At 42.3% G+C, this 22146-nt stretch overlaps 1 protein-coding gene across 3 annotated transcripts in view; it reads right to left on the bottom strand.

The window, feature by feature from the left end:
• LOC126278253 (protein mothers against dpp-like) overlaps positions 1-22146 on the bottom strand; it is a 128654-nt gene that overhangs the window by 9193 nt on the left and 97315 nt on the right. For 2 of the 3 annotated variants that reach the window (XM_049978248.1, XM_049978249.1), the window contains one exon: positions 20911-21151. In XM_049978248.1, coding sequence (XP_049834205.1) covers positions 20911-21151 — 241 coding nt within the window. Of the gene's footprint in view, positions 1-968; positions 1204-20910; positions 21152-22146 lie in introns of those variants that run through there. The other variant, XM_049978250.1, reaches the window with a different exon arrangement.

Below are 22146 nucleotides of genomic sequence, written 5' to 3'. Positions count from 1 at the left end.
ACCAGAACTATGTTCACCATATTTATGATTAGAATGCATAAATTGGAAGTAGAGGGTTACTCTCAGTAAATTACTGGTTTTATTTTTTTAAATTATTTTTTCTGCTTCAGATCAAATCTTTTCAAATCTGGGTTATTTTAGTGTAGACGTGTTCTAACAAAATCTTTTGCCGTTGTTTGTGTTTTAGATGCTTGGAAAATTTATGACACGCACATGGGATGCCACAAACATGAAAGCAGCAATAGAAGCAATGCAGTTCAAAGAAACGTGTTTTCTTAAAGCTCAAAATAAGTAAAGTGTACCATGAGGGATTCTTTTCTGCTTTATTAAAATGCTGATTGAAATTTAAATATTGATGGAAGTTTAAATACTGACGACACTGTTAGAATACCATTAGGCAGAAAGCCCACTTTATCAGTCAATATGGAAAAGGACCTTGTGGCCCACTGCATGGAGACAGAGAAGAGATTTCTTGGCCTGTCTAGTGAGGATGTACTTAGAAGTGCTTTCTCAGCTTGCTCAGGCCAACGACACACCAAACCCCTTCAACAGAGAAAACTGGCTTGCCAGAAGAAAATGGTTCAAGAAATTTCTAAAGAGCAACCTCTTAATTTCTTCAAGAACACCTGAATCAACATCATTGACCAGAATGCGCAAATTCAACAAAGAAAGTCTATCTCAATTATCTGATATACCATCTTCCTGAAAACCTTACAGGAAGTAGCCAGTGTGTGTAATGTGTGTAAAGAGGGGGAGGGGGGGGGGGGGGACAGATTTCATGGTTAAAAAATATCCTTTTTCCAGGTGAAAATACACTGTACCCTAGGTGAAAGTACATTTTTTCCACATTATGTGCAATATACTTTACCACTGAGCTGTAAAACTATCAATTTTTTGCATGATAAAAGTCTCATACATCGGTGTAGAAGTTCCCTGCACTTTTCGAAATAAAACCCAGCAAAAGGCAATGCATTTTGGAAAGATCTTTAATACACATCAAAATGTACACTGCATATTTCAACATTACGAATGTATAAATACAAATTCCACCAAATACAGGACAGTAGCTCCTGAGGTAGCAAAATCTGGATTGCAATGCACTTCTGTCCTACAATCATAGCTCATGTCATGCGATCTCACCAGCCAACGACAGCAGATATTCAGATCATACGAACATGATGTAATCAGCCAATAACAACATCACTGTTAAGTAATGCAAACACACAAATAGAAAAAGTTAATATTTTAATGTAATATACATACAGTATAACTACAAGAAAAGCTAATCTTACATGTATAATACTGATCATCAAAAATTTTGTTGCTGTTATTTGCCCCTCCCCTCCCCTCCCTAGACCCCTTCCAGTATGTAAGGCAGGAGCCTATGATCAGAGGTTAAATTGCAGCAGATGGATAATTCTAACAAGCATGATTATAAATTAGGCTGCTGTGCCCAGAACACCTCATGGGTTACCTGCTGAATACATATTCTATCGAGCACTTTGACTTTTCCATCGAAAAGCCAATTAATGTGTGAAACTGCTCAAGAACTCACCTCACCCTTTCTTTATGGATAATGATACTTCTTGCCATCATTACTCCATAATATGTAATCTATAGAAGGACTACAATAAATATAAAAAAACTAATCTTTTTAGCATGTGTTGACCTTTACAATATATCAAACACAAATGTGCCAGTGAAATTTTAAATAATGGCTGGTCATCAGGACCTGAAATTTTTCTAAGTAGTAAGTCCACAACCTGTTAAGTTTTGAATGAGAGTTACACACTCCATCATTTAAGCGATTTCATCACACAGTCTCACACGTGACATAATTCCTCTTGCATAACAGGAAATTTACTTTGAAAGTAACACTTCTCAAACTAATATTCACAATATTTTCCCATGACCTGTTACAAGTATAAACAGTCGTAGTGTCACACTCGTCGAAAGCAGTTTGTTGTTACGAAGTATTGCACAGTTTTCATCCTAAGTCTTGTGATAAATTTTCTGCTCGCACACGCTTGTGTTTGCACTGTGTTTTATTGTTATAAATAGTGCATTTTCTTTGCAATTTAGGTTTTATTTCGGTGTTATTCTCTCATCTATGTTTTACCTTTGCAGTATTATTCTGCAATAGTAAGTTAAAGTAAAATTGTTTGTTAGTGAATTGGTTCGTACCAGTGCAAATTGCAAAAATTTAACTGAAAACTAAAACAATGAAAAGTTTCAGGAATTTAAAAAAATAAAATAAAAATTCCTGGGTCTTTCCTGGATAAAAAAAATCTTGGGTTTTTCCTGGATTTCCTTGTTGTCCTGTTGTGTATACACTTTTGTTACAACTGTGATGAGACAAGACTAACCACTGTACAATCAAAGATACACACACTGACCGTTACCTCCATAAGGATTCGAACCATCATCCCAGGCAGAAGAGAGGTGTCATTACAACATTGGTGGACAGAGCTAATAAGATCTGCATGCCAGTTTATTTGCAACATGAACGAAGTCATTTGCGAACGGCTTTTAAGAAAAATGGATACGCTGACAATAAGATAGATCGAGCTCTCCATCCCAGAAGAAAAGTGTCTTGAGAACAATGAGCAACAACAACTGCAATATTACGGACCATATTGGGGAAGTTCTTGCCGAGTTTCAAGTTGAAACAATTTCTAGATCCACCAAGAAGATTAGTGAGTGTTTAAGATCAGTGAAAGACGCTCAACACCCCTTACCAACTCCTAAGGTGTATAAAATTCCAAGTAGCTGTGGGAAGGTTTATACTGGAACACAAAAAGAAATGTCAATGCCTGCTTAACCAGACACAAAGGGAACTGTTGACTGGGACATACCAACAAATCAGCTGTGGCGGAACATGTTTTTAAAAGACGGTGACCATGAAATAAAATTTAGTGAGACAGGTGTGCTAGCAGGGACATCTAATTATTATGCACGGATGTATAGAAAAGCTATAGAGATTCAGTTGTATAAGATATGGCAGTCAACTTTGCACCAACGATGTGACAATCGACTATCTTCAATTGAGAATAACGACGTTAGTTCAAAATAGAATTACCATAGGCCCCACGTGACATATGGTGGTGCCCTCTACATAAACAGCACCTCCACAGCAGCCAGTCGTTGACTCACCTCCGAAGATGTCGCCTGCAGTCGGCATGGAAAATCAGGAAGAAGTAGTTTTACAGATCAACCACGGCCTCTGAGCCTGTAAATTTTAACTTATGAAGCGCCGGCCATGAAAGCCTACACGTTATGATTAGACGCCACTACAGGGAGGATATGTCGATTATGGTATGACGACTGGAGGGTCTACATAAGAAGAAAGCTCAACAACTTTGTAGGCTCACTTTTTTGCTACATTGTTGTGATACTGGGACAATTCCAAAGATTTTGAAGGTGAGAAGGCTGTTTCACTTGACACAATCTAACCGTATCTACTCACACATGGAAGTGGTGATGCTATGGGAATGGATTCATAAAACATGGCGAGGACTGGCGGTAATTAGTAGACAACTGTTAAATCTCCATTCATTTATTTATTAGCAACGAAATGCAGTTTTGGGATTGGAATAAGGTGGACAGGCTAACATTTAGATCTATGGAACTGAGTGCACAAGTGTCTTCTAATAGGCAGAAGAAGAAGTTCGAGGATTTACAGAAGGGTAGACAAGAAACCCCATTTACAGGTGATTCCTGTGTGGTTATTAATTTGTCAGGAAGGGAATTATCTAAGGAAAAAATTTCTGTTTTTTTGAAACGAGGAAATTTTGCAAGTACTCCATGAAAGGTTTCCACAGAGGATATTTCAGCTAATATAAAGTCGAGGATTCGTCAGTTATCCCCACATTCTGCTGATGAAATCAGGATGGAAACAGCTAGGATACTACGTAAAGCTAAGCCACCTAGCAGTAATTTGTCTAAAGGAGAAAGGAAGGCATTACGGGAGATTAATGCGGACAGGAATATTATTGTACTTACTGCTGATAAGGGTAATGCTACTGTGGTGATGAAGAGTGAGGACTACCATAGGAAGATCAGTGACCTTTTGGATTCTAACACTTATATAAAGCTTCAAAAGGATCCTATAACAAAAGTGTTAGGAGCTACCAATCTATTAATAAAAGAGACTTCCATTCCTACAGAGGATAAAAAATATCTATGCAAAACAGAAGCTTACCTTCCTAGATTATATGGGCTATCAAAGATACATAAGCCTAATGTCCCATTGAGACCAACAGTGAGTGCTATTGGATTGCCCACTCAAGAGTTGGCTAGACATCGCACCTCCTTGCTTCTACTGCTTATTGGTAAAACTGATCATCACTTAAAAATTCTATGCACTTTACCAAAAAATTGATGGAGATTACTGTCAGCCCAGGTGAAATCCTCATCAGTTTTGATGTGGTATCCCTGTTGTTAAACCTCATTCACACTTACACTATGTGATCATAAGTCTCCGGACACCTGGCTGAAAATGACTTTCAAGTTCATGACGCTCTCCATCGGTAATGCTCGAATTCAGTATGCTGTTGGCCCACCCTTAACTTTGATGACAGCTTCCACTTTTGCAGGCATATGTTCAATCAAGTGCTGCAAGGTTCCTTGGGGAATGGCAGCCCATTCTTCACGGGGTGTTGCACTGAGGAGAGGTATCAGCGTTCCAAAACTGTTTATAGAATTCAGGTCAGGACTCTGTGCAGGCCAGTCCATTACAGGAAGGTTATTGCTGTGTAACCACTCTGTCACAGGCCGTGCATTATGAACAGCTGCTTGATCGTGTTGAAAGATGCAATCACTATCCACAAATTGCTCTTTAACAGGGGAAAGCAATAAGGTACTTCAAACATCAATGAAGGCCTGATCTGTGGTTGTGACAAAACAACAAGGGGTACAAGCCCCCTGAATAAAAAACACGACCACGCTATAACACGACCGCCTCAGAATTTTACTGTTGGCAATACATACGTGGGCAGATGACATTCATCGGGTATTCGCCATACCCACAACCTGCCACCGGATCGCCACATTGTGTATCATCATTCGTCACTCCACATAACATTTTTCCACTGTTCAATCGTCCAATGTTTACGCTCCTTACACCAAACAAGGCATCGTCTGGCATTTATTGGCATAATGTGTGGCTTATGAGCAGCCGCTCGAAAATGAAATCCAAGTTTTCTCACCTCCCGCCTAACTGTCATGGTACTTGCAGTGGATCCTGATGCTGTTTGGAATTCCTATGTGATGGTCTGGATACATGTCTACCTATTACACATTACGACCCTCTTCAACTGTTGGTAGTCTCTGTCAGTCAACAGATGAGGTCGGTCTGTATGCTTTTGTGCTGTACATGTCCCTTCACATTTCCACTTCACTATCACATCGGAAGCAATGGAAATCTCACATACAGATGTATGACACAAGTGACACCCAATCACCTGACCATGTTTGAAGTCCGTGAGTTCTGCAGATTGACCCATTCTGGTCTCTCATGATCTCTGGAGGTCACTGATATGAAGTACCTGGCAGTAGGTGACAGCATAATGCACCTAATATGAAAAACATATGTTTTTGGTGTTGTAGGGATACTTTTGATCACATAGTGTAACTAATATATTTACCACTGATACAGTAGCTCCGTTTCACCATTGCCTATCCACGACTTATTTCGAGTACAATAATAAGTTTTACAAATAAACCGAAGGAGTGGCCATGGGCAGCCCCTGAGTCCAGCTGTTGCTAATCTATTCATGGAAGTTTTTGAATGGCAGGCACTACAGTCTTTCAGTAAAAGCACTTTGAAGTGCTATCGGTATGTGGATGACATTTTTGTGGTATGGAATCACGGTGAAGAGGAATTGTATGGTTTCTTGGTGCACCTAAATACTATTAATTCAAAGATACAATTTACTATGGAGAAAGAGAGTAATGGACAACTTAATTTTTTGGATGAATCAGTAATTAGACGGGCATATGTTAGTCCAGGGCATGAAGTGTATAAAAAAATAACACTGGCCATTATCTCCAAAAGGATTTGAACCATCATCGCAGGTAAAAGAGAGGTGTCGTTAAAACATCTGTGGGCACAGCTAATAAAGATCTGTGATCCAGTTTATTTGCCAGATGAACTAAATCCTCTGCGAACAGCTTTTTTTTAAGAAAAATGGATCAAGCACTCCATCGCACAAGAAAAGTGTCTGGCAACATTCAGCAATGGCAACTGTCAGCTGGAAAAGTTTTTCCTCCATTTATTCGCAAAATTACAGACCGTATTCAAGTTTCAAGTTGAAACAATCTTGAGGCCCTCCAAGGAGATTAGAGTGTGTTTACGATGCGTGAATGATGCTTGACACCCCTTAGCACCTCCTGGGGTGTATAAAATTCCGTTTAGCTGTGGGAAGGTTTACATTGGAACAATGAAAACCGAACACAAAAGGAACTGTCGACTGGGACATACCGACAAATCAGCTGTAGCAGAACATGTTTTTAAAGACTGTGATCATGAAATGAAATTTAGTGTGACGAGCGTGCTAGCCAGGACATTGCATTATTATGTACCCATGTAATAATTTTAAAAGAAAAGAGGAAGGCTTAAAGTTAGATAAGATATGGCGGTCGACTTTGTACCAACGATGTGATAATAGATTACCTTCAATCGAGAATAATGATAATAGTGAGAGATAGACGTACAGTCGGTCCCACATTACGTATGGTGGTGCCCTCTATGCACTCTATATAAATATGACCTCCATGGCCTGGCAGCCAGTCGTTGACTCACCTCGGAAGATGCTGCCTGCAACTGACAGCGAAATGTCAGGAAAAGAAGTTTTACAGATGAACCACAGCCTCTCAGTCCGGAAGTTTTACCTAATCATACAGTGAAAGTTCATGTGAGGAGATACTGAATGTATCTAGTGTCAGAAGCTAGGATAAAAATGTGTCAATGATGTCCGAGTACAGTACCCAATGTGTAAGTTATGGACCCACGAACAATTTGCCAGAAATCCAAAAAACAGTTCAGTTATGGGAAGCACGTGAAAAAAGTGCTATGCAAGTGAAAATATTAAACGAAACTCCTCAAATGTGATATTAGAAAAAAGTGACAACTGACAATAAAATCCAAACAGAATACAGATATAAAGTGTTTAAATGTTATAATGTTCACTCGCTTCAAATATCTATTAACCTAAATTGGTCAATAATAAATTTTCTCATGTTAAGTTGACAGTGCTCACTTATAAAATATGGTTTACTACAATTAACATTACAGTTATTTCCTTTTGTGTTTCGAATGCTATTTTCAAGTAAGTGAGGAATTGTTCCGTCAAATATAAAGCAATAAACCAAGCATAAAAAGTACGTCACATTAGGGAACTTTAGCCCACTAAAGAATGGGTGTGGTGTTCTATACATGGTCTCCTTAATAAATGAGCTACACTTTCCAAAATTCTTCCATTAAACCAAAGTCGACCGTTCGCCTCACCTTCCATATTATCATCCTTACATACCCATTCCATTTCATATTGCTTTGCCATGTTATGCTAGATGTTTAATTGACATGACTGTGGCAAGCACTACACCATGAATATTGTATTAGAACATTACAGGATTGTTTCTCTTACTCATCTGCATTAACTTTCTCTCTCACCCTCTTTATACTTACTGACAACTACTTAACCTCCGAGGTGCAGACAAACAAACAAATCAAGGATATGGCCATGGGAATAAGGATGGCTTCTTCCTACATCAATCTTTTCATGGGTCACTTGGAGGTGGCTTTCCTGGAATCTATAAGCCTTGGCCCCTGGTTTGGTTAAGATACAATGATGACATCTTTACCAAATGGATTCATGGTGAGGCTATAAAATTCCAGGAATCTCTAAATACTTTCTCCAAATTAAATTTCGTATTGTCCTGTTCTGAATCTCATACCAACATCCCTGATGTTAATCTCCCCCTCGCTGAAGGCCAGCTACACACTTCTGCTAACATTAAACTTATTAATAATCAACAGTACTTACAATTTGACAGCTGCCATCCTTTACATGTCAAACACTCTTTCCCCAACAGCCTTAGCATTTGAGGTAAACATATTTGTTCTGATGCAGACTCTTTACAGCAGTACACCACTATTCTCATCTCAACTTTCCTTGGATGTAATTATCCCACCAATCTAGTTCAAAAGCAGATTTCCTGGGCCATCACATCCAATCCTGGCACTGCTGAACCTCCAAAAAACAACTTACGAGAACACCACTTGTTACTCAGTATTATCCTGGTCTTGAATTTATTAATAAGCTACTTCGACAAGGTCATGACATCCTAAAATCATGTCCTGAAATGAGGTCCGTTCTGTCTGATATTGTGCCGCCATACCTAAAATAGTTTTCATCGCCCTCCCATCTCCACAATAACCTTGTCAGATCCTATGCTCCTTCTGCACTCATCTCCCTACCCTATGGCTCCTACCCCCGTGACTGTCACTGCTGCAAACTTGCCCCATGTATCCTCCTACCTCCATCTACACTAGCACTGTAACTGGCAAAACATTTACTATGAAACAGAGAGCCTCCTGTGAAATGGCATGTCATATACCAGCTGTGATGTAAACATTGTTTGGCCCTTTACATCAGCATAACAACTACCAATTCAGCAGTTAGAATGAACGGGCATAGACAGAGGGCGTATAATGGCAACATGCAATAACCTGTTGCAGCATGTGCATTAGAACATGACAGTCATGACCTCCTCAGTGCCTATTTCACAACACGTCATCTGGATTCTTCCCCAGACACCAGTTTCTCAGAACGCCACAGGTAGGAGCTGGTGCTACATGTCCTCCTCACCAGCCCACCTGGCCTTAAGTTTACATTAATTTCTTCAGTATCAGCATTTCTTTGTAGTAACTATTCCTTTCTTCACTCCATTTTAGTTCTCCACCTCTCTCATTTTCTGACGTGTGTTTTTCGCCACCCCCTCCCAACTCTCATCACATACAATTCACTTCGCTTTTCAATATTTAACTGGTGCATGGTGTTTTAGCAGTAATCTCTGTCTTGCATATTACCTTATGTTCCACCATTACACTCTCAGGTTTTCACATCTCCTGTGTTGCTGTTCCCAGTCTTTCCTTCTCATCCCGTCCAGTAAGTCTCACCCTGATCCTGGATGACTTTCCCGAACTCTACTCCTTTTCCTAAATGTCACCAGTCCTTTTCCTCCACCCCTCTTCCTTCCACTTCAGCCCTTCTGCCACAAGAAAGAGCCACTGCCTCCGAAAGCTTGCATAAGTAATACCTTTTATATGTGTGTTCCCCAGCTGTCGCTTGGTGAGTAGATTTTTAATCTATCCAATTACATTATATTTTCAAGGAATTTTATGATATCCGAACTTTGCTATGCTCAAGTATTTTAACCAATGTTAAAGACATTGGTCTATACATTTGCAGCCCCATTATTTTGTCCTTCTTATGTACAGGAGACCCCCAAGCATTTTTCCTGTAGCCCGTGGTATGAAATTTCACTAGGCATAAATCAGCAATAAATGCTGGCTAAGAAAGGAACCATTGCCGTAGTAAAGAAAGCATTATTGATTTGATTGATGCATAAATGGAAGACCAATGCTTGTTTGCTGATAAAACATCTGCCTATTAAAACAAACATCTGCATCTCAAACAGTCATTTTGCTACAAAACAACTCACTGCAGACCTTAAAACTTGAGGCAGCATAGGCAGGCGAGTTAGCCTTCACCGATGCCCTGTAAGGCATGTAGAATTATTGCTCAACTTGCTTCTTGGGGTATGAGCTTAACAGTAGTGTATTAGTCATTTTGTAAACACACGTAATTTATGGCTTCACATTCAACATCCCTTTGAATTTGTGTAGAGACAGTGTCCCTTCCAAGGGACACCACATTACAGAAGGCACCTACACAAGTAACACCACGTTAAAAAAGGCACCTTCACTGCTACGCTAGAGTGTTTTCACACTTTGACAGTCCAGGACGATCCTGGCAATAACACAGAAGGCATACGCAAAACAGGAAGCCTCAACTGAAGAACCAAATGAAGTGTGTTTCACACCACAAGGCAGTGTGAAAACTGAGTAGTAGCAAAGCTAACTTCTGTAAGAAGTACAACTTGAAAGCAAAACTTGCTGGCCGAGAGGCAGTCTCACTACAGGACTTAAATAAAATAGCACTTGTGATGAAGCTAATGGAAGATTAATAGCTCCAAAAAACCAACAAACGAGCCTTAGAATTAAATGATACTCCACTCGAGAAAATGATAGATGGGCTGGTCTAACAAATGCAATGTGGACTATACAAAGTCTGCATCAACTTGGAACTGCCACGGTGATGTGACTGCTCTACAGGTGATGGTGTGGAAGGGTGAGAGGAGGAGTTATAGTCAGTGAGCAGATTGTGAAAAGAGGGATGTAATTCTGTGCAACTTCAAAAAGATTGCATGTCTTAGCATTGACGCATGTCTGTCGATGGTTCTCGAGCCTTGACATGCATCCAGAGAGATTAGCGTCTGTCTGCTAGGAATCAAATGGGTACGGTCAGTGAGCAAGATAGGCAGTGTCAGTGGGAATAGATGAATGTTACAAGCAACAAATGTGGTGTCCAGACGGGCGTCTAACTGCCGGATGAATAGGTGTCCCACCTACAATGAATGTGATTTTGAGGGTGTCTGGCTGGTGGCGCAAGTTATTGATGCAATTCATTGTCATCTAAGTTGGCGAGTGAGTTTGGACCAATGCTGGTAATTACCTGCCACGACCCCTGTGATGACCAGGCAGAGAGTGATTACAAGAAAGTATTGTGCCTTTGGCTACTGAGTTGGTCCGGGCTGAGTTATCATTTTTGTGAGTAAGGATGTCCTCGTATTCCTGAAGCCATCCGTGGTCCTACCCTTGGTTCACCTCTTGCTGTTCCCTGTGTTTTGATGTGGACTATTGCCACGAGTACTTGTTATTAATATAGATTTCCAAGAACAGGCTACCAACTGATATATGAGTAAATTTACATATTCTGTGTTCTTATAAATGAACTAGTGCTCAAAGCACTTAATTGCTTGAAAAGGGTAGCAGCCTGGTATCTGAAAAACAATTTTAACTGTGTTTGGGTGGGCTAGTGCCAGTAAGCTATTTACTTGTTGCTCATTTAATTTTTAAGAGGGGCCACCAACCAACATTTTCAGTAACTGCCACTTATTCTGTGTTCTTTTAAATGAGCTAGTCCCCGTAGGAATTAATTGTTTCCAAATTGGCAACAGCATGGTATCTGAATAACAAATTTAACTGAGTTTGCGGGGGTTAGTGGCTGTGAGCTATTTACTTGTTGCTAATCAAATTTGGAAGAGCGAGCTACCATCTATGATTTTGAGCAACCTTCTTTCTTTCTTTTTCTTTAATTGAACCAGTGGTAATATGTGTTGAAATTTTGTCACTGCAGCTTCATAATTATTTAGAACCATAAACTCATTTAGTATTTTCAAGTGACCGAGTGCGCATTAATAATTTGTGCCGTAACAGTTATTATGTATTTTCAAGTGTGTTAGTGATCAAAAGCTATCTGTCCGTCAAGATTCATAGATTATATTGCTTAGTAACAAGTTGTGTATAACTGTGATTGTTAATTAGATAATGTCCAATGGCTTTCCACTCCCGGACCTTTGCGCCCAAGCCTACCAGCTCCAACGTACCATTCCATACATGTCCTACCTGTGCTCAAAAGTGGATGGGAATTCGAACATAATACACAAATACAGAGATGATATAATGGTGAATGCATGTGCAACAACTGGAGTTAGTGATGAAGAGAAGAACAACTTTTATGAAAAGCTCTATGGAGAACATCAGCAATGGGAATGTGAAAAATTGTATTGGGAATTTCAATGATAAGTTGGTGTAAGATGAAATCTGTAGAACCTCAACAGGAATAGGAAGTCTAAATACAAAGACAAACAGTTCTGCAGCAAGCTGAAAGTGTTCCAAAAATCTCACCACCTTGTGTTACCAGTTTCACAGCTTATAAACTTCCACATGGGAAAAATATATTAAAAACAAAGATTCCAAGACTTACCAAGCGGGAAAGTGCAGGTAGATATGCACAATGAATAAAACACACACACACAGAATTTCGAGCTTTCGCAACAGTAGGATGCTTCGTCAGGAAAGAGGGAAGGAAAAGGAAAGTTGAAAGGATGTGGGTTTTAAGGGAGAGGGTAAGGAGTCATTCCAGTCCCGGGAGCGGAAAGACTTACCTTAGGGGGGAAAAAGGATAGGTATATACTCGCGCGCGCGCGCGCGCGCACACACACACACACACACACACACACACACACACACACACACACACACACACACACACAGACATATTTAAAGCCAAAGAGTTTGGGCAGAGATGTCAGTCGAGGCGGAAGTGTAGAGGTAAAGATGATGTTGAATGACAGGTGAGGCATGAGTGGCGGCAACTTGAAATTAGCGGAGATTGAGGCCTGGTGGATAACGAGAAGAGAGGATATATTGAAGGGCAAGTTCCCATCTCCGGAGTTTGGATAGGTTGGTGTTGGTGGGAAGTATCCAGATAACTCGGACGGTGTAACACTGTGCCAAGATGTGCTGGCCGTGCACCAAGGCATGTTTAGCCACAGGGTGATCCTCATTACCAACAAACACTGTCTGCCTGTGTCCATTCATGCGAATGGACAGTTTGTTGCTGGTCATTCCCACATAGAAAGCGTCACAGTGTAGGGAGGTCAGTTGGTAAATCACGTGGGTGCTTTCACACGTGGCTCTGCCTATGATCGTGTACACCTTCCGGGTTACAGGACTGGAGTAGGTTGTGGTGGGAGGGTGCATAGGACAGGTTTTACACCGGGGGCAGTTGCAAGGGGTAGGAGCCAGAGGATAGGGAAGGTGGTTTGGGGATTTCATAGGGATGAACCAAGAGGTTACGAAAGTTAGGTGGACGGCAAAAAGACATTCTTGGAGGAGTGGGGAGGATTTCATGAAGGATGGATCTCATTTCGGGGCAGGATTTTAGGAAGTCGTATCCCTGCTGGAGAGCCACATTCAGAGTCTGATCCAGTCCCGGGAAGTACCCTGTCACAAGTGGGGCACTTTTGGGGTTCTTCTGTGAGAGGTTCTGGGTTTGAGGGGATGAGGAAGTGGCTCTGGTTATCTGCTTCTGTACCAGGTCGGGAGGGTAGTTGCGGGATGCGAAAGCTGTTTTCAGGTTGTTGGTGTAATGGTCGAGGGTTTCAGGACTGGAGCAGATTCGTTTGCCACGAAGGCCTAGGCTTTAGGGAAGGGACCGTTTGATATGGAATGGGTGGCAGCTGTCATAATGGAGGTACTGTTGCTTGTTGGTGGGTTTGATGTGGACGGAAGTGTGAAGCTGGCCATTGGACAGATGGAGCGTCAAGGAAAGTGGCATGGGATTTGGAGTAGGATGGAACCAAAGGAGTTGAGGTTGGAGAGGAAATTCTGTAGTTTGTTCTTCACTGTGAGTCCAGATCATGAAGATGTCATCAATAAATCTGTACCAAACTTTGGGTTGGCAGGCTTGGGTAACCAAGGCTTCCTCTAAGCGACCCATAAATAGGTTGGCATGCGACGGGGCCATCCTGGTACCCATGGCTGTTCCCTTTAATTGTTGGTATGTCTGGCCTTCAAACGTGAAGAAGTTGTGGGTCAGGATGAAGCTGGCTAAGGTGACGAGGAAAGAGGTTTTAGGTAGGGTGGCAGGTGATCGGCGTGAAAGGAAGTGCTCCATTGCAGCGAGGCCCTGGACGTGCAGGATATTCGTGTATAGGGAAGTGGCATCAATGGTTACAAGGATGGTTTCCTGGGGTAACAGACTGAGTACGGATTCCAGGCATTCGAGAAAGTGGTTGGTGTCTTTGATGAAGGATGGGAGACTGCATGTAATGGGTTGAAGGTGTTGATCTACGTAGGCAGAGATACGTTCTGAGGGGGCTTGGTAGGCTTTAGGGAAGGGACCGTTTGATATGGAATGGGTGGCAGCTGTCATAATGGAGGTACTGTTGCTTGTTGGTGGGTTTGATGTGGACGGAAGTGTGAAGCTGGCCATTGGACAGATGGAGCGTCAAGGAAAGTGGCATGGGATTTGGAGTAGGATGGAACCAAAGGAGTTGAGGTTGGAGAGGAAATTCTGTAGTTTGTTCTTCACTGTGAGTCCAGATCATGAAGATGTCATCAATAAATCTGTACCAAACTTTGGGTTGGCAGGCTTGGGTAACCAAGGCTTCCTCTAAGCGACCCATAAATAGGTTGGCATGCGACGGGGCCATCCTGGTACCCATGGCTGTTCCCTTTAATTGTTGGTATGTCTGGCCTTCAAACGTGAAGAAGTTGTGGGTCAGGATGAAGCTGGCTAAGGTGACGAGGAAAGAGGTTTTAGGTAGGGTGGCAGGTGATCGGCGTGAAAGGAAGTGCTCCATTGCAGCGAGGCCCTGGACGTGCAGGATATTCGTGTATAGGGAAGTGGCATCAATGGTTACAAGGATGGTTTCCTGGGGTAACAGACTGAGTACGGATTCCAGGCATTCGAGAAAGTGGTTGGTGTCTTTGATGAAGGATGGGAGACTGCATGTAATGGGTTGAAGGTGTTGATCTACGTAGGCAGAGATACGTTCTGAGGGGGCTTGGTAACCAGCTACAATGGGGCGGCCAGGATGTTTGGGTTTGTGAATTTTAGGAAGTGGGTAGAAGGTAGGAGTGCGAGGTGTCGGTGGGGTCAGGAGTTTGATGGACTCAGGTGAAAGGTTTTGTAGGGGGCCTAAGGTTATGAGGATTCCTTGGAGCTCCGCCTGGACATAAGGAATGGGATTACCTTGGCAAACTTTGTATGTAGAATTGTCTGAAAGCTGACGCAGTCCCTCAGCCACACACTCCCGACGATCAAGTACCATGGCCGTGGAACCCTTGTCAGCCGGAAGAATGATGATGGATCGGTCAGCTTTCAGATCACGGATAGCCTGGGCTTCGGCTGTGGTGATGTTGGGAGTAGGACTAAGGTTTTTCAAGAAAGATTGAGAGGCAAGGCTGGAAGTGAGAAATTCCTGGAAGGTTTGGAGAGGGTGATTTTGAGGAAGAGTAGGTTGAGGTTTGCTGGAAAGGTTGTGGAGGGTGAGTGAGTTGCCTTTCTGGAGGTGAGAAACCAGGAGATTGGACAGTTTTTTTTTGAGGTGGAGGGTGGCATGCTGTTCTAATTTGAGGTTGGCCTGTAGGAGGATGCTATGAACAGCCGGTGTGGATGTGGGAGAGGAAAGATTGAGGACTTTGATTTGGGATAGGAGTTGACGGGTGTGTTCATTGGCCGAGTCGATGTATAGGTGAAGGATTAGGCGGGTGAGGGCTATGGATTGTGCAGTTTGGAACTGGTATAAGGACTGATGGAAAGAAGGATTGCAGCCATAGATGGGAACTTTAAGTGTGAGGCCTTTGGGAGTAATGCCAAATGTCAGACAAGCCTGAGTAAATAAAATATGGGAGCGTAATCTGGCTAGGGTGAAGGCATGTTTGCGGAGGGAATGTAAATAAAATTTAATGGGGTCGTTGTAGGGATGTCGTGAGGTTGACATGGTATTAGAAGGTGGAAAGGGTAATATAAGGTTAAAGTGAAAGCGAAAGGCGTCCCCGGAGGCTGATCAGAAAGCCTCCCCGGTGCGTCTGACAAACCGGTTTCAGGCACTGTCTCTGGCTGAGCCAGATGCAGCCGCCTGCCCTGTTTCAGAGGATCATTCTCAGCCTTCAAGGTCCAGGCAATCGCAGAGGGTGGGCTTACTGGTAGTTGGGAGCTCCAATGTTAGGCGCGTAATGGGGCCCCTTAGGGATATGGCGGCTAAGGAGGGGAAGAAATCCAGTGTGCACTCCGTGTGCATTCCGGGAGGAGTCATTCCTGATGTGGAAAGGGTCCTTCCGGATGCCATGAAGAGCACAGGGTGCAGCCAGCTGCAGGTGGTGGCACATGTCGGCACTAATGACGTGTGTCGCTTTGGATCTGAGGAAATTCTCTCTGGATTCCAGCGGCTATCTGATTTGGTGAAGGCTGCCGGTCTTGCTTACGAGATGAAGGCAGAGCTCACCATCTGCAGCATCGTTGACAGAACCGACTGCGGACCTTTGGTGCAGAGCCGGGTGGAGGGTCTGAATCAGAGGCTCAGACGGTTTTGCGACCGTATTGGCTGCAGATTCCTTGACTTGCGCCATAGGGTGGTGGGGTTTCGGGTTCCGCTGAATAGGTCAGGAGTTCACTACACTCAGCTGGCGGCTACATGGGTAGCGGAGGCTGTGTGGCATGGACTGGGCGGTTTTTTAGGTTAGAAGGCCTCGGGAAAGTGTGGGATGGGCTGCAATGTCAAAGGGTGCTTGGCAATTACAGGACGTGCTTGGATCAAGGAACAGTCGGAATTATAGTTGTAAATTGTTGTAGTTGCGCTGGAAAAGTCCCTGAGCTTCAAGCGCTAATAGAAAGCACAGAAGCTGATATCGTTATAGGTACAGAAAGCTGGCAAAAGCCTGAAATAAGTTCTGCAGAAATTTTTACGAAGTCTCAGACGGTGTTCAGGAAAGATAGATTAGACAGAATTGGTGGTGGAGTGTTGGTGTCTGTCAGTAGTGGTTTATCTTGTAGTGAAGTCGAAGTAGATACTCCGTGCGAATTGGTGTGGGTGGAGGTTATACTTAACAGCCGAATTAAGTTAATAATTGGCTCCTTCTACCGACCCCCAGACTCCGATGATACAGTTGTGGAACAGTTCAGAGAAAGTTTGAGTCTCGTAACAAATAAATACCCCACTCATACGGTTATAGTTGGTGGGGACTTCAACCTACCCTCGGTATGTTGGCAAAAATACTTGTTTAAAACCGGTGGTAGGCACAAAACGTCTTCCGAGATTGTCCTAAATGCATTCTCCGAAAATTATTTAGAGCAGTTAGTCCACGAACCCACGCGAATTGTAAATGGTTGCGAAAACACACTTGACCTCTTGGCCACAAACAATCCAGAGCTGATAGAGAGCATCATGACTGATACAGGGATTAGTGATCACAAGGTCATTGTAGCTAGGCTCAATACCATTTCTTCCAAATCCATCAGAAACAAACGCAAAATAATTTTATTTAAAAAGCGGATAAAGTGCCACTAGAAGCCTTCCTAAAAGACAATTTCCATTCCTTCCGAACTGACTATGCGAATGTAGACGAGATGTGGCTCAAATTCAAAGATATAGTAGCAACAGCAATTGAGATATTCATACCTCATAAATTGGTAAGAGATGGAACGGATCCCCCGTGGTACACAAAAAAGGTCCGAACGCTGTTGCAGAGGCAACGGAAAAAGCATGCGAAGTTCAGAAGAACGCGAAATCCTGAAGATGGGCTAAAATTTACAGACGCGCGAAACTTGGCACGTACTTCGATGCGAGATGCCTTTAATAGGTTCCACAACGAAACATTGTCTCGAAATTTGGTAGAAAATCCGAAGAAATTCTGGTCGTATGTAAAGTACACAAGCGGCAAGACGCAGTCAATACCTTCGCTGCGCAGTGCCGATGGTACTGTTACCGACGACTGTGCCGCTAAAGCGGAGTTATTGAACGCAGTTTTCCGAAATTCCTTCACCAGGGAAGACGAAGGGAATATTCCAGAATTTGAAACACGAACATCTGCTAGCATGAGTTTCTTAGAAGTAGATACCTTAGGGGTTGCGAAGCAACTCAAATCGCTTGATACGGGCAAGTCTTCAGGTCCAGATTGTATACCGATTAGGTTCCTTTCAGATTACGCTGATACTATAGCTCCCTACTTAGCACTCATATACAACTGCTCGCTCACCGATAGATCTGTACCTACAGATTGGAAAATTGCGCAGGTCGCACCAGTGTTCAAGAAGGGTAGTAGGAGTAATCCATTTAACTACAGACCTATATCATTGACGCCGGTTTGCAGTAGGGTTTTGGAGCATATACTGTATTCAAACATTATGAATCACCTCGAAGAGAACGATCTATTGACACGTAATCAGCATGGCTTCAGAAAACATCGCTCTTGTGCAACGCAGCTAGCTCTTTATTCGCACGAAGTAATGGCCGCTATCAACAGGGGATCTCAAGTCGATTCCGTATTTCTAGATTTCCGGAAAGCTTTTGACACCGTCCCTCACAAGCGACTTCTAATCAAGCTGCGGAGCTATGGGGTATCGTCTCAGTTGTGCGACTGGATTCGTGATTTCCTGTCAGGAAGGTCGCAGTTCGTAGTAATAGACGGCAAATCATCGAGTAAAACTGAAGTGATATCAGGTGTTCCCCAGGGAAGCGTCCTGGGACCTCTACTGTTCCTGATCTATATAAATGACCTGGGTGACAATCTGAGCAGTTCTCTTAGACTGTTCGCAGATGATGCTGTAATTTACCGTCTAGTAAGGTCATCCGAAGACCAGTATCAGCTGCAAAGCGATTTAGAAAAGATTGCTGTATGGTGTGTCAGGTGGCAGTTGACGCTAAATAACGAAAAGTGTGAGATGATCCACATGAGTTCCAAAAGAACTCCGTTGGAATTCGATTACTCGATAAATAGTACAATTCTCAAGGCTGTCAATTCAACTAAGTACCTGGGTGTTAAAATTACGAACAACTTCAGTTGGAAGGACCACATAGATAATATTGTCGGGAAGGCGAGCCAAAGGTTGCGTTTCATTGGCAGGACACTTAGAAGATGCAACAAGTCCACTAAAGAGACAGCTTACACTACACTCGTTCGTCCTCTGTTAGAATATTGCTGCGCGGTGTGGGATCCTTACCAGGTGGGATTGACGGAGGACATCGATAGGGTGCAAAGAAGGGCAGCTCGTTTTGTATTATCGCGTTATAGAGGAGAGAGTGTGGCAGATATGATACACGAGTTGGGATGGAAGTCATTACAGCATAGACGTTTTTCGTCGCGGCGAGAGCTTTTTACGAAATTTCAGTCACCAACTTTCTCTTCCGAATGCGAAAATATTTTGTTGAGCCCAACCTACATAGGTAGGAATGATCATCAAAATAAAATAAGAGAAATCAGAGCTCGAACAGAAAGGTTTAGGTGTTCGTTTTTCCCGCTCGCTGTTCGGGAGTGGAATAGTAGAGAGTTAGTATGATTGTGGTTCGATGAACCCTCTGCCAAGCACTTAAATGTGAATTGCAGAGTAGTTATGTAGATGTAGAAATGGAAATATATATAGGGAGAGATAAAGGTGTGAAAAAAGTTGAAAAAGTGTTGGTTTGAGATGAGCTATGTTGATCCTGTGCTGAACTTAGGTTGGTGAACAACAGTGAGTGCAAAGGTTAGGTAGTGGTGTTGTCTTCAAAACACGTTAAAGGGTGGGGAAATTCAGGAAAATTACGAAAAAAAATTCTCGAAAAAAATTTCCTGAAAAAAAATCTCGAAAAAAATGCGTGTGAATGTATTCAAAGGGCTGGTTGTGTACTGGCAGGTTATGAGAATGAGGCTAACAATTGTTTGATGAAGAAATAATAACGTTTAAACCTGTGGGAAGCTGCTAAAAAATGATCGGTTATGTGGGAAAAACAGGAATAGAAATAAAACGAAAGTTGTTGGAAATAGCTGAGATGGTTGTTTAATGGGTGAAAGGAACTGAAGCTGTAAAATAGTATTCATGAGTTTACACGTAATGTTTGTAAACTTGGAACAGTGGATTTTATACCAGCGGTTATGTTGAAAGCGTTAAAAATTTTTAGGTTATGGTTTGGAAGTAAATTACGTATTATTGAATATAATTAGGCAGGATAAAATGTATGGTAGATTACGAAAAAAGGGAAGATGAATACCAAGTGAAACTATTTGTACAAACAAAAAGACAAAGTAAGACGATAGAGAAGATTTCGAAATGCAACAGAGACAATAACAAACGTAATTGTTGGGTTCAAATTAATGATGATGTAAACAAAATAGAAAGAAACTTCCACATGGGAAAAATATATTAAAAACAAAGATTCCAAGACTTACCAAGCGGGAAAGCGCCAGTAGATAGGCACAATAAATAAAACACACAAACACACACACAGAATTTCGAGCTTAATATATTTTTCCCATGTGGAAGTTTCTTTCTATTTTTTATATATATAAAATATATAAATATATAAAATAGAAAGAAACTTCCACATGGGAAAAATATATTAAAAACAAAGATTATAAGACTTACCAAGAGGGAAAGCACCGACAAACAGGCACAATGAACAAAACACACAAACACACACACAGAATTACTAGCTTTCGCAACCGATGGTTGCTTGTTCAGGAAGGAGAGGGAAAGACGAAAGGATGTGGGTTTTAAGGGAGAGGGTAAGGAGTCATTCCAATCCCGGGAGCGGAAAGACTTCCCTTATGGGAAAAAAAGACAGGTGTACACTCGCGCACACACGCGCGCGCGCACACACACACACACACACACACACACACACATCCATCCGCACATACACAGACACAAGCAGACATATTTAAAGGCTTTAAATATGTCTGCTTGTGTCTGTGCGGATGGATATGTGTGTGTGTGCGAGTGTACACCTGTCTTTTTTTCCCCTAAGGGAAGTCTTTCTGCTCCCGGGATTGGAATGACTCCTTACCCTCTCCCTTAAAACCCACATTCTTTCGTCTTTCCCTCTCCTTCCTGAAGAAGCAAACATCGGTTGCGAAAGCTAGTAATTCTGTGTGTGTGTTTTGTTCATTGTGCCTGTCTGCCGGCGCTTTCCCGCTTGGTATATATAACAATGCACAAGATTTTACTTATTCATTTATATAACATCTGAAGTACTCATTCTCCAATTTCATGTTTAGTATTTACAATATAGACTTACCTTATAGTACACATTTTTGTTAGTTCATACACTGCTTCAAAGCCATGATTCACACTCTGTGACAGTAACTGTGCAAATTCTTGATTGTTGAATATCTTAAGAGAACAACTGGGTGGTATTTTGCACACTGTACTCGGATGAAATCCATGATGGTGATTACAGTTCCGTGACTGTACAAAAATGGCACTGTCAGATTTATTTTGAGCATACACTTCACCTCCAATATAAACTAACTGAACACCTGGAACAAAAGAATTATCATTATTACAACTCTCGCATGATGATAAAGAACACACCAATTGTTCTACAGATTTCACACTTATACTGAATCAAGACATGGTTTCTATAAGTCATGCACTTGAACATCCAGTTTCTTTCTGCTCCCCCCCCCCCCCCTCCATTCTAATAACTTGTCATCATAACGTTAATCAGACAGTGTTATTCAAAAAGTTATACAAGTCTTAGCTGCCACAACAAAGTCAGAAATCATAGGCTGCTGCTCTCCATAGACATGATACGTTGAACTGGAGACAGCCATGATAAAAAGACTTGTCACATTTAAGCTTTTAGCCAAAGCTTTCTTCTGAAAAGAAAAACACACATATTTACACAATCAAGCATCCACTCCCCCCCAACACACACACACACACACACACACACACACACACACACACACACACACACACACACACGCACGCACGCATCAAAGCCCTGATGAAGTATGTGGTAAAGTTACTCCAGTCCAGGGTGGTACTGGGTGACAAAGGGGGGCACTCGTGTGTAGCTTGTTCTTGGCAGTGGTGGGAGGGTTGGGCAAGTGTGGGGATATGCACAGGGAATCTATTGGTTGACTGAAGCTAGGGAATGGTGCCTGTCTGTGGAGGTCTTTGCAAAACCTTCAGTATACTGGGCAAGGGAGCTCCTGCTACTGAAGATACCCCATCCCCAGACATCCCGGCTGTATGGGAGTGAGTTTTTTGGCATGCAAGGGATGACAGCTGTCAAAATACAGGTACTGTTGGTGGGTTTAATGTGGACAGAGGTGCACATGGATCCTTCAGAGAGATGAATGTCAATTTCCAGCACCATGTGAAGTGAATGGGAGCGAAGGTGAAGGGTTGAGGGTAGGGTGCCCTGACCCTGATTTCAGATATTGGAAATATCACCAATCAATCTGAACCAGACCAGAGGTTTCAAGTTTTGGAAGGCTGTGAAGGTTTCCTCTAGACCGACATA

The sequence above is a fragment of the Schistocerca gregaria genome, chromosome 6 (genome assembly GCF_023897955.1).
Source record: "Schistocerca gregaria isolate iqSchGreg1 chromosome 6, iqSchGreg1.2, whole genome shotgun sequence".
Taxonomy (NCBI): Eukaryota; Metazoa; Arthropoda; class Insecta; order Orthoptera; family Acrididae; genus Schistocerca; species Schistocerca gregaria.
This window is presented reverse-complemented; position numbering and strand designations above follow the sequence as displayed.